Source organism: Syngnathoides biaculeatus, chromosome 18 (assembly GCF_019802595.1).
Source record: "Syngnathoides biaculeatus isolate LvHL_M chromosome 18, ASM1980259v1, whole genome shotgun sequence".
NCBI classification, from domain to species: Eukaryota; Metazoa; Chordata; class Actinopteri; order Syngnathiformes; family Syngnathidae; genus Syngnathoides; species Syngnathoides biaculeatus.
This window is the reverse complement of record NC_084657.1, coordinates 11,441,640-11,453,544: the sequence shown is the minus strand read 5'-3', so window position 1 is coordinate 11,453,544 and position 11,905 is coordinate 11,441,640. Positions and strand designations below refer to the sequence as shown.

The window sequence follows — 11,905 nt, the reverse complement described above, 5'->3', positions numbered from 1 at the left end:
CAAACCTGGATTCTTAACTGTTTTATTCATCCACACAAATCTCAGACCCTGCACAGCTTCAGAGGGAAGTTCTCGGTGATCAGGTGGTCGTCGTGGAGCACGATCACAATGTTGACTTCGAACTCTGCGGGGAAAGAAATGTAGTTTAGCTCAGCATACAAACTACAAAATGCCCGAGTGGATGATCATAATGAGTCCCACCGACGTGGTGTGGATTTTTTTTTTTACCCCCCTTTCTACTACCACGCTAAAGTGGATACTCCAACTAGTGGAAAAGTAACAAATTTATATTTTAACACTGACTTAATAATGTGAATGCTTATAAAAGGCCCAGATCATTTCTACGGGAACAATTGTTACAAAATCTGACCACGATTGTTTGAAAGGGTCAAGGTGGAAAAAGAGAAGGCCATCAAGCATTTACATAACTGGGAGTCCTGTAATATTTGCTTCACGAATAAGACATTTTTCCAAAATGCGCTCTTATTCAACTCATTCACTGCGTGGATGTTTATATTCCTCAACTAGAATGCAATCCCCACCCGCATACACGTCAGGTAAGTTTTTCAACAGGTGGGCATGGAAGAGCGAATGATAAACTGATCCCTGTAGATGACGCCATTGCATCACTTTGTAATTAACATCAGTGCCGTTTTTAAGTAGAATTATGCAGGGGCTCTCAGCCCGTCACGTCGATTATGTGAGAGAAATGGCAACACACCGCCAGTCGGACAGTATGTTGTCGTGTGGTAGAAAGGGTTTGCAGGGTATAAAGAATGTGAAAATGTAAAAGAAGAATATCATATAAAAGAAACACGAGCCGTGCAGTGAGTCACCGTCGCTCATGGATGTATATCACTGTAAATAAATAATCTTGCCATCAAAATCCCTTTGTTGGGCTTGTGTTTTATAGTTTGAGAGGTTACAAAAGCAAAAATGTTAACGCTGCAGTCCGTTTTATTTGATTTTTATTTTTTTCTCAGCTTTTTGGTGAGATATTTGGTGAACCCAACCCATGTTCTAAAGAACAGAAAAAGCTAGAAACATTTTGCTGCAAGAAAGTTTACAAATTTGGGATTTGTATGTATGTCTGTATTTAAAAATGGTTCATATTTTATGATTTTACATATTTACCTAATATTTCTACAAAAGACCTGGCCCACATGCATGTTTTAAAAATAAAATGGCCCTTAAGCACAAAGGTTTGCCTGAGATAGTTACCGTAAATTACGGCCTACAAGCCGCAACTTTTTCCACACGCTTTCGACCCAGCAGTTTTTGCGGTGATGCGGCTAATTTATGCATTTTTTCCCAACGGCCGCAAGGGGGCGCTCGAGCAGAAAAGGTAAGAATGAGATCGGTGGAATATACAGTGTATGTGCCGAGGAGGTGACCTTTACCGGCCCTGTTAGCGCTGTGCTAGCGTTAGCGCTTTGCTAGTATGTTGCTGCTATGTTACTGGCGTGTTTCAGTGATATTTACCGGGGTTAGTGCGCTAGCGTTAACTTACCGTGTACCGTCATTCTTTGTAAATATCTCGTGTTTCAATGTGGGCACTTGCGGCTTTTACACACCTGTGGCGTATGTATGTACCAAATGGTATTTCCTTTACAAATGTACTCGGTGAGGCTTGCAACCAGGTGCGTTCTGTAGGCCGGGAATTACGGTACAACTGCACATTGTAAACATGACCCAACACATCATCAGCTCGTCGTTGTCGATTAAATACTCTTGTGGAGTTCAAGGACCTACTGACCGACTTTGAAGTTGGTGGTCTCCAGGGTGGGACAAGTGAATAGCCTGGGGAACACCATGTAAATGGGAATAGACAGCCCACGGCACACGTCGCCCTCGGCTATCTGGATGTTCTGGATCTCTGTGGCATCTCGGGCGTAGCCTTCGGCGCAGCCTGCTCCGAAAAATACAAAAAACATAAGCACGGGGATGTTGGAGGAAATGTGGCTGACGATGGAAAATGATTGCGTGGGGAATGTCCCTTTCTGAAAAATATAACAAACTCGAGCAACATCAATTAAGGAAGGAGGTGGACGACTTCACCGCAGGTCTCCACTCGAACCAACTGCAGTTCGATGCTCTTGATGGGAACATCGGAGGTCTCCACCATCACCTCTCCGGTCAGGGGCTGGCTTACGACGCAAGTGGTGTTGTCCAGGTGGCCTCGGATGAGAAATTTTGGCAGCAAACTCCGCTGAGGATACAGGTGACCAACGCGTGAGTATGACTTTTGACAGAAACGTAGCGACAGGAAATGACTCAAAGGTTGGTGCCACCTCGCGGCTGTTCTGCAGGGTGTCCGGAGTGATCGTGAAGTTGACCGGGTTGGCGCTGATGTTACCTTTCTGTGGCTAAAAATCGAGACAAAATCTTATTTGTATGTATGTATTTTTGCAAAAGATAAAGACAGTCTTCCCATTTTTGTGACACAATTAAGGTATATGGTGTATATATAGTTTTTTGAGTGCTAAGCCTGCTAGTTATCCTGTTGAATGGTGGAATGTGGAATTCAGATAAAACATTCATATATTGAGTGCTGAGATTAACTGAAGTAAACAAATCTCTCTGACCAAAGAATTTCCCCCATTTGCGGCTATTATGTGTAAAATTATAATTTTTTTAAAATGCATCTACAGTATATACTTAGAATTGAGTTATTAGTAGTTCAATGACAAATTTAATAATTATTTACAAAATTTTTTTAAACGTACATGTAAAGTTGCTACTATTTTTGATTAGTATAAATCAGTTACGGGGGTGGCGGCATCATGTTTTGAGGCTTCTTTTACTAATACTAATATAGTAATTTAATATTACGAACAGTCCACTACAGCAGACAGTGTAGCACAAAATCTTCAGGCTTGTGCAAGAAAAAAAAAAAAAAAAAGCCTGTTAGAACATCTGAACTTTAATTGGGGTTTCTCTGATCCACATTAAATGGTGGCAGGTGTGTGCTAACTCCCATTTAACCTGAATTTGAAATGGTTAATTCATAACACAGCTACATTCCCAATTATATGAGAAAGTGCAACCACATTTACCATATCAGAAAAACCTGGTAATTGAACAGCCATGTGAAGATTTTTTTTTTTTTTTTTTTATAGCCACTGTAGGGTGCCTGGTGAGACAGATTAAATTAATTTAAGATATAGATCGGGCTGTATGTGGCTCGAAGGTCATAATTTACCAACCCTGAAACTCTAGAACACTTCCAACAGCTTCCAACAACAACAAAAAATGTGTACCGTATTTTCCGCACTAAAAGGCGCACCTCCAATGAGTGGCTTATTACCATATATAAGGCACACCGCATTATAAGGCGCTTAGAATAGATGCTAGTTAGAGGTTGGGGTTACGTTATGCATCCATTAGGTGGAGCTGCACTACAGGCTCAATAGTGATCCATATATAAGTCGCACCATCAACTTTTGAGAAAATTAAAGGCTTTTAGGTGCACCCTATAGTGCGGAAAATACGGTATATAGCAACCCCACCATCCATCGCATGGGCAACGTCCCAGACCCCTCCACAATAAGTAAAAATCTGTTGGTTTTTTTCCCCAGATTAGAAGCACAAGTTACTGAACGTCAGAAGTTGGTTTGAGGCCACCATATGAACAAACACTGAACAATACACACACCTTTAAACAGAAGAGACAGAGAGCAAGATAGACTGCAAAAGTACTGGAGGGTTTTTGAAAAATGGCAAAAAAATATCTACATAAAACACAGTACAAAAAATAAGGTGTTTGCATCCCCGCAAAATAGCGTGGTCATGAAGCGTGATGATGTCTTTTACTCACCTGGCAGTGCATGATGAACTCACAGTTTCTGCTGAGGTCTTTGGCCAACAGGGAGCGCTTCAAGTCACAGCGGAGAGTGTACTGCAATGTTTGTGGTTATTGTAATTGATGTCTAGCCAAAGTGGAGTTTTCAACCACATAAAGGAGAATTATTTGGGATGAATGCAGATGCAAATGGGGAGAAAAACTGGACATTTGTCTTAACTTTCCAGCTCACTGTGGCATGGCCAGCATTTGATGGAATATAGCATCCATATTTCTGTCTTGTGCTCACCTGGATGTTGACGAAGACCCCGTGGTAGGTCTCGTACAGAGCTTTGTTGCCTTTGGGGTTGAGGGGGAATTCAAAGGGGATCTCGGTCTTGCCTCCTGGGATCTTTCCAGCCTTGGCCACCTCGATGCCGCAGCTGATCAGCGAGATGGGCTGCGGAAGCGACACCCAAATGCAATCATTGAATAGAACAGAAAGTATATAACTTCAGTTTGTAAACTTCTGAACACACATCCAACTGTTGGATGTTTTGGTCTGAATGAAATCAAAATTTCCAAGGAAAACAAACTGTATGCCTTTCAGTGACTGTCTGTAGGAACTTGCCAATAAAACAAAGACCCTGACCGCTTTAACATTCTATCTATTGTTCATTACCTTGACGGAATTGTAGAAGGCCTCAAAGACTCCGACGCTCTTGGAGCTCAGCTGCAGGTTGACCAGACCCTCCATGCTGAGGAAGATGCCGTGATGCTGCGTCGCCTCCTTGCACGCGAGTACGATGACGCCAGCCACCGATTCCTGCACAAAGACAAGTTACACCTGTATTGCCTCTGGAGATGCATTGTGATCTATTACTGATATTGAATCAAAAATGAAATGCACACGTTAGGCAATGCGCACAAAATAAATAACTGCCATTTTCTCTTCCAAGTATATATTCAAGTAGCATGCAAGCATTGAACACAACACAGTTCAATTTACCTCAAAACATGATGCAGTTCAAATTACACCCAAACACTCCAATAAGCAGGAATTCAATAGCCTTGACAACAGATTCTTTTTACAAAGACAGCACTATTATTATTACTATTCTGGCATAGATTGTTGAGCATTATTATCCCAAGGATGATTTTTTTGCGACAGCAACTGGACCTCAATTTCTAGTTTCTTACGCATTTGAACAGAGCTGCGAATCATGAAATGCCTTAGCTATTAAAAATGATACACATTTGGTTCAGTTTTAAAAAAAAGTCATCTTCCATGAAGAGTCCGTTTTTGCCAAAATAATTTTAATATAATGGAGGCAAAGTTTAACGAGTGAAAAAAAGTGTTATTTTTTTGTCCAAGTGAATTGAAAACAAAACCACACCTTTTGTTCTTAAAAAATAAATAAATAAATATATATATATAACTTTATTCCTCTAATAAAACTCCTTTCATTTCTTCGTAAGATTATGATGGTGCATGATATGAGACCAGAGGGAAGGTGGCGATTCTTCTGTCAAAACACAGCCATTAGCTTAGCATGATAACCACTTCACGTTCGACGAACTTACGCCCTCATGATAAACTTTGTTAGCTCTTTTCAGTCGTATGTCTAACGTGACGCTCATCTCCGGTCGTCATACGCCAACCCAGTCGTTGGAGGGGGAGGGAAATGGTTACATACTGAAGAAAACGACTTCACTTGGTGGTTAATTAACCAGTTTGGCTGGGTTGTGTGGTTACTTCCGGGATGTAAGCGGAAACGAGGCCGTATCTCTACGGAAACTTTTCCGGTACGAGGGTTTCAAATTAAAGGCGCAGGTAATCTCGTTTACGATTGCAATCGTTTTACCTCTTCATGGTTACCCCACTCACTTTACTTATTTTTTTATGCACTGAAATACTTTTTATCTAAAATTTATTTCCAACATTTTCATCGAGTCAAAACTTCATTTTATTTATTTCTTACTGTGGATATACAAAATCAATTAAGCCTTAGTTTTGGGGGAATTACAATATCTGGCATACAGCAATTGTGACACAACACATAAACCTCTCCCAAATAAATGGGAATTTGTTGCAACACATTTTCTCTTAAATTGACAATATTTTTGTCATTCCATTGACATTTAGGGTAGTCGTTATGCTTTGAATCCCGCAAAAAAATATTTTTAAAAATGTATTTCGCTCACACAGTGCTTAATAAAAAAGTGTGATGTAGATCAACAATTAAAATAGTGCTGACATGTTTCCCCCAATTTAGCAGTTGAGGAAAACACACAAGAGGACTACAACACAGGAAGTAAAGTCATACACGCTGTGACGTAACAGCTGGTCATGCAGCGACCACAGCGAGACGTTGCGAGCTCGCCGATGACGTCACCTTTTGTACAAAGATCAAGGCCGGCGCCTCACCGGCGGGGGCAATTTGCCAGAACCGCCAGTGCATGCATGAGTTCGTACTCACGGTTCTGCGCAGCATGAATGTAGTGGACCCGAACCTGTGACGTCACCTTCCTGTCCCCCGAAGCATGCCGGAGATGGAGCCGGACCGTTTACTCAAGGTGGACGCCATCCTGGAGCTGGTCAAGTCCCGCTTCAATCTCATCTCGGCGGCCCAGTGGGCTCTGCTGGTGGCTGGGACCCCCGACTCGGAGACCAAGGCCGTCCTGGCCGACACCATCAGCGACGTGATCCAAAGGATTTCCTCCGAGGTGGTGCGGCAGCTGCAGCCCGCCATCAGCGAGCACCTGCGCGGACAAGCGTCTCAGGCTCAGGTCAGCGCGGGTGCAAAAAAAAAAAAAAAAAAAAAAAAGTACTCTGTACTCCAGAACAAGTACAAATACTTGTGTGGAGGGGGAGGGGACTGGAAAAAGTACAAGTATAAATACGACTCCTGTTTTTATGGAATAAAAATAAATAAATACAGCAGTCCAGTCCTTAACTTTAGTACTAAAGATACAAATATTTTAATACTGTAAGAGATGACTAGTACTCAAGCTATATAGTCTAGTTGAAGTACAAAAATAGACTGGCTGGGGGAATAAAAAGGGGGGAGCAGACTCTGTAAAGAAATATGCATTCAACTCCTGGACTAACCCTAGTGCAAAAAAAAAAAAAAAAAAAAAAATCAATTTTTTTGAGCAACATGTCATGTTTCTCAGGCACCAGCAAGCAGTGCCTCAACTTTCATTGTCAAAACAAGTTCCCGTAGGATTTGCTAACAAAAAATAATGCAGAATTCTCATGATAACTGAAAAAAATATACCATAACACCTTTGTTTATTTTTTTCCAGATTAGAAGCACAAGTTATTGAAGCTGGTGGTTTTGAGGCCACCATATGAACAAAGCGTTAAAGGGGGAGTCCACTGGTTTGCATTAACAACGTATCCAATTGGTCATGTAATATGTACTCTATTTTGAGTAATGTGATGTTAAATCCTCTCATTTAATAGTGTTTTGAGCAGATTTTTATCGACAATTACAAATTTTCAGGGGCACTGACGTTTCTGCGAGTCACATGACCTACGTGCATATAGAAGTATTCCTCCGTCTTCCCGATCAACTGATACGACTATTTCTTCGTCATATGAGGATAAATCCGAGAAATCAGCATTGGGCATAAATGGCGTCCCATGTAATCGAGCCTCTGTTGCGGCACGCAACACGTCACACATCCGCGCAGGTCGGTCGTGTGACTCGCGAAAATGGCAGCTCCCCTGAAAATTCGTAATAGTCGATAATCTTCTCAAAATACTATTAAATGAGAGGGTCTAACATCACATTGTCAAAATAGAGTACATATTACATGACCTATTGGATACACTGTTAATGCAAACCAGTGGATTTCTTCACAACAAATAAGTTCTTTAAATATGTCTATATATATATAATTTTTTGTACTGTATTGTCATCCAGATGCTGACAAAAAAGTAGCAGGTGTATTTCTACATTAGTTACTTTTTTGAGTCTGAAAAATAAGCACTCAAGATGAACAAGAGCTACCTGAAAACTCTCCGTACCCGCTTTCTTCCCGCCACCACAGGTGAGCAATGCCATCGACCGGTGCAGTCCAAAGCTGAGCGAGTGCATCACAGAGACGTTCGCCGCCGCCCTGGACCTGCCGCCGCAGAAGTACGAGGGCGCGGTGGAGCTCACCACGCTAGTGGAGTCGGAGGTGAAGCACCGGGTGACGTCCGCCGTGTCCGTGGCCCGGAATACCGCCGAGTGGCCGTCGGACCCCACCCTCTTCATCCGCAGCACCATGTCCAGCGTGGCCAACCTGGCCTCCATCTTCCGGAAGGCCGTGGAGTATTTGAGGCATGTGTTCGCCCGAGCGCGCACGCCGTGCGTGGTGCTGTGCGGCCGCTCCGCCATGAAGTCCGGCGACATGACCGACGCCGTGAAAGGAATCCTCTTAAAGTGGTCCCGCGCCAGTAAAGGTGAAAAATCCAACGAACTCACAACGAATGAATCGGTTGACTACGATAAAATCAGTCAACAGTCCGACACAATCGATGTGGAGAAAGTGACCCAAAAAAGCGACCCGGGGGCCAGGGAGAGCGCTCTGGTGGCTGCCCTCGACATCACCAAAAGCATCATCCAGGAGCCCTTTCGCGGTTCCGGCGACCGCGTGGAAAGTCGCCTGACGCGCTTCAATCTCAATTTAAAACTCATCTCCAACAAAGTGAAGAATTTCTTCAAGTCACAGGAGAAAGCCAGTCCGGACGGCTGCGTCAAACTGCGCAGGTTCCGCTTCTTCAAATTCGCCCGCATGCAGTTCGCCCGCATGCTGGGAGGACTCAAGCGCGCCTTCAAGAACCAAGATGCGTGTTTGGTGTCTCTCAGGCCGGATCAACCAAAGTCCCCCAAAGAAGCCAAAGGACGCGCCTTCAGGTCCAGCACCTTACACGTCAGGCCATCACAGAATCCCGTGTTTGAGTTCGAGGCCATCCAAGACAGGGTGGCCAAGATGTTCGACGACCTCAGCCAGATGGAGCCGGAAGCCCGCGAGGCCAAACTCAAGCGCTACATGGACGAGAAGCTACGGGGCTTCTCCCAAGATCTCTCCTCCCGCCTGTACGAATACCTTATGTCCTGCCAGAGTGAAGTTTACGAGGTGCCCTCTAGCCGCTCCGACACTCCATTCATGGACTCGGTGCTGTGGGGGCGGCGGGGGAAGAAGCACTGGGACGGGGGTCAGAAGTTCTCCCCCGAGGTCTTGTACGCTATGACGGAGGATGCGGCCTGGAGGTTCCTGCAGCAGCTCCTCCTCTGGATGGAGACGGAGCCGCAGGGAGACGAGACGTACGCCGACGAAGTGTCCGGCGCCGTCAGCGAGATCAACCAATTGGTCGTCACGGCCCTCAACACGGACGAAGACCAGGACCTCCCGAAGACGCACCGAGTGAGCCAGAGGACGCTACCCAAAGACGAAGAGCGAACCCAAAGGAGTCTGTCCGTATCTTCCGAGTCACAGCCATCTCAAACGCAGGCCACCTCCCAGCGCTCGGCGCCTCAAGACGTTCCAGGGCAGATGTCCAACGTCAGTTCCGTGTGCAAGCGCACGGCGTCCTTCAACGTGAAGCTGACTCGCCTCCTGGCCTACACGCTGGCCACGCAGCTCGGCCAGCGGCTGCCCAGGAAGTGCAAGAAGTCCCTCAAGACGGACGCCCTGATGGTGGTCGTGGAGCACCTGTCGTGCAGGGCCGTGGAGGAGATCAGCCCGCAGCACATAGACAACATAGACACAGTGGACAACCTCGAGGAGGTGATCACGCCGGTGGTGAAGAAGCTCATGACCCACTTCGGCTCGCCGAGTAAACTGGTGGAGGTGGTGATGGCCGACGAGGCATCTTTCGACGACGCCGTCTTCAAGCACCTCCAAACCCAACTTCAAACACTCCGGGAACAGCCCAAAGCCAGCAAGGGTCCCGGCTTCTTCTCGTCCGTTGCCAAGCTCTGTTCCCGCTCCACGTGAACAAATGCCGTCACCTTCTTTCTCTTCCTTTCAAGAGTAATTTACCGACGCGTCTGCCGAACTGCACCGCTGTGTGGATCTGCTTTTACGACACGTGTTTGCAGTTATGCGGTGGTGCCTTTACTTGCGAGTAACACAAATTCGGAGTTTTTCAAGTTACATGCTGATCGATTGTGCGGGGGGGTCCTCGAAACACAAATTGAGAACACTCGCAAGGAACTGCTGTAGGCCACCACTCAAGACTAACCGGCCAACCCGACTCGAGCTTGTGATGTCACTCACTAGGCCGGGCCCTCTATCGCCACACATTGAACACACAAATACTATATCATTTCCATCTGTTTTCTTGACCGCTTATCCTCACGAGGGTCACAGGGACTGCTGGAGCCTCTCCCAGCTGTCAACGGGCGGGAGGCGGGGTACACCCTGAAGCGGTTGCCTGCCAATCGCAGGGCACACGGAGACAGTCGCACTCACAATCACACCTAGGGGCAATTTAGAGTGTTCAATTAGTGTTCCTGTATAATGACAACAACACATTAAAAATATAAAATATTTAAGATGAATTGTGCGTGACAAACTCGGTTACAGAATTAATTCAACCAGTAAGTCAAGGTACCACTGTATATTTGTACCATGTACGTTTACAATTGTGCATACCATTATCTTTTAGCTTCTATTGATAATATTTATTACTGTAGCACTGTGTATATTAGCGATGGGACCAAGTACTGCTCGGCACACTGCACGAGACAATAAGGTTTTTGCGCCCTGCGCGATCGCCCGCTAACAGTTGGAAGTGTATCCGCCTTTAAAGCGCAGCTCGCAGAATGCGGTAAAACGTGAAACCCACGAGCACGAGCGGAGGATTTGAGGGATAAAAAAAAAAATGAAATTGTTCAAATCTCCGGTGATTTTATAGTCTGCAAGTGTTGCTTGACATTTCCCGTACTTCTAAGGAAACAGCCTCCTTTTTATATATCCAGATGTGATATCTGCTGGACACGACACCCGAGCCACTCGAAAAGGAAAACCCCCCAGTTATAGAACTGTATAGTAGAGCATGCTTTATAATATATTCTAAAAAAAAAAAAAAATTTGCACCACATTACACATTTCAGCAATGTTTTAATCAGGGATGAGAATGACCAATTTGGAAAAACATTGAAAATGTCTGCCTTCTCCAAATTGTTTTTTTTTTTTGATAAAACACACTGTTAAATGGTGACCTGGTTACTTATAACAGTGTAAATACAGGGCAATCATAACATTTTGAAAACTTAAAATATGAGTCCAAACAACCAAATTAATTTTGCCAAACTTTAGACATAAAAATGTACAGTAAAATTTATATCAAACAGGCTACTGCACTTACAAGTTAGACTTCAGAATAACAATATTTTATATATATATATATATATATATATATATATATATATATATGAGAAATATAAAAGTGAGCAATAAAATGCATGATCAACAGGGCCAGTGCTATAGATAGGCCTAATCGTATTAACAGTTGTCAATTATATAATATTTGAGAAATTTACGTTCACCTTACCTTTGCGTTTCCTGGTTTGGATATGCTGGATATTTTTTTTGCTCCTCGGATTCCATAATTGATCATATCGGAACACGAGTGCACAGCACTTTGCCGGGAACGTCCACTTTTTTGCATGTGTTGGGTTAGACACGTTGATACAGTTTTCGTTCCTATCTGCACGGTTACACTTTTTTCAAGCCGTGCCCATATCAAACAGTTTTTAATCAATTTCCCCGGCACGATCTTCATCTTTTTGCTCCCAAGACTTTCGCCGTACTGACGAAACATGCAGACCGCTCGATAACATGCGTTACGTGTGTCTATAAGTTATAACTGCAGTAGTAAGCAGAATGCTTCTCTATGAAATGTTGACAGAGTGAATATCCCGATAATCAAAAATAGCGATCAACTGATTTACGCATTTCACAAAAATGACATTTTCAGCTGAAAAAACTCGGAATCCCACGAATCTGCAAAAAATTATCATCCCTCTTTGATTCCCAATCAAAGCGTGACAGTTGCATCAAGCGTCTAATTTGTGACGCCAGCGGAGTGGGGAGGCAAGACCAATAAACTCGCACCGAAAC

The 11,905-nt window shown here is 44.1% G+C and overlaps 2 protein-coding genes across 3 annotated transcripts; one reads left to right on the top strand and one right to left on the bottom strand.

Annotated features, from left to right (window-relative positions):
- Positions 1-8: 8 nt before the first annotated feature.
- vps26c (VPS26 endosomal protein sorting factor C) lies at positions 9-6,436 on the bottom strand. 2 transcript variants are annotated; one of them, XM_061803313.1, is made up of 8 exons: positions 6,296-6,436; positions 4,464-4,607; positions 4,092-4,241; positions 3,818-3,898; positions 2,292-2,366; positions 2,059-2,209; positions 1,757-1,909; positions 9-124 (listed from the first exon to the last, which is right to left on the bottom strand). In XM_061803313.1, the coding sequence occupies exons 2-8, from the start codon at positions 4,536-4,538 to the stop codon at positions 42-44; spliced, it is 768 nt and encodes a 255-aa protein (XP_061659297.1). In that variant the 5' UTR covers positions 4,539-4,607; positions 6,296-6,436; the 3' UTR covers positions 9-41. The 2 variants fall into 2 exon arrangements, with proteins under 2 accessions (XP_061659297.1, XP_061659296.1); XM_061803312.1 differs by lacking the exon at positions 6,296-6,436 and adding an exon at positions 5,366-5,564.
- Positions 6,326-11,150, top strand: LOC133491747 (uncharacterized). Its single transcript, XM_061803306.1, has 2 exons — positions 6,326-6,571; positions 7,841-11,150. Exons 1-2 carry the CDS (start codon positions 6,326-6,328, stop codon positions 9,773-9,775), a joined length of 2,181 nt encoding a protein of 726 aa, XP_061659290.1. The 3' UTR covers positions 9,776-11,150.
- The last annotated feature ends 755 nt before the right edge of the window (positions 11,151-11,905 follow it).

Coding starts and splice junctions, on each gene's coding strand:
- vps26c (XM_061803312.1), bottom strand. CDS start 5,422: ATGAGCGTCACGTTAGACATACGACTGAAAAGAGCTAACAAAGTTTAT. Junction 3,899..4,091: donor GGGTCTTCGTCAACATCCAG/GTGAGCACAAGA, acceptor CAAACATTGCAG/TACACTCTCCGCTGTGACTT. Junction 2,367..3,817: donor AGTTCATCATGCACTGCCAG/GTGAGTAAAAGA, acceptor CTCGATTTTTAG/CCACAGAAAGGTAACATCAG.
- LOC133491747 (XM_061803306.1), top strand. CDS start 6,326: ATGCCGGAGATGGAGCCGGACCGTTTACTCAAGGTGGACGCCATCCTG. Junction 6,572..7,840: donor GACAAGCGTCTCAGGCTCAG/GTCAGCGCGGGT, acceptor CCGCCACCACAG/GTGAGCAATGCCATCGACCG.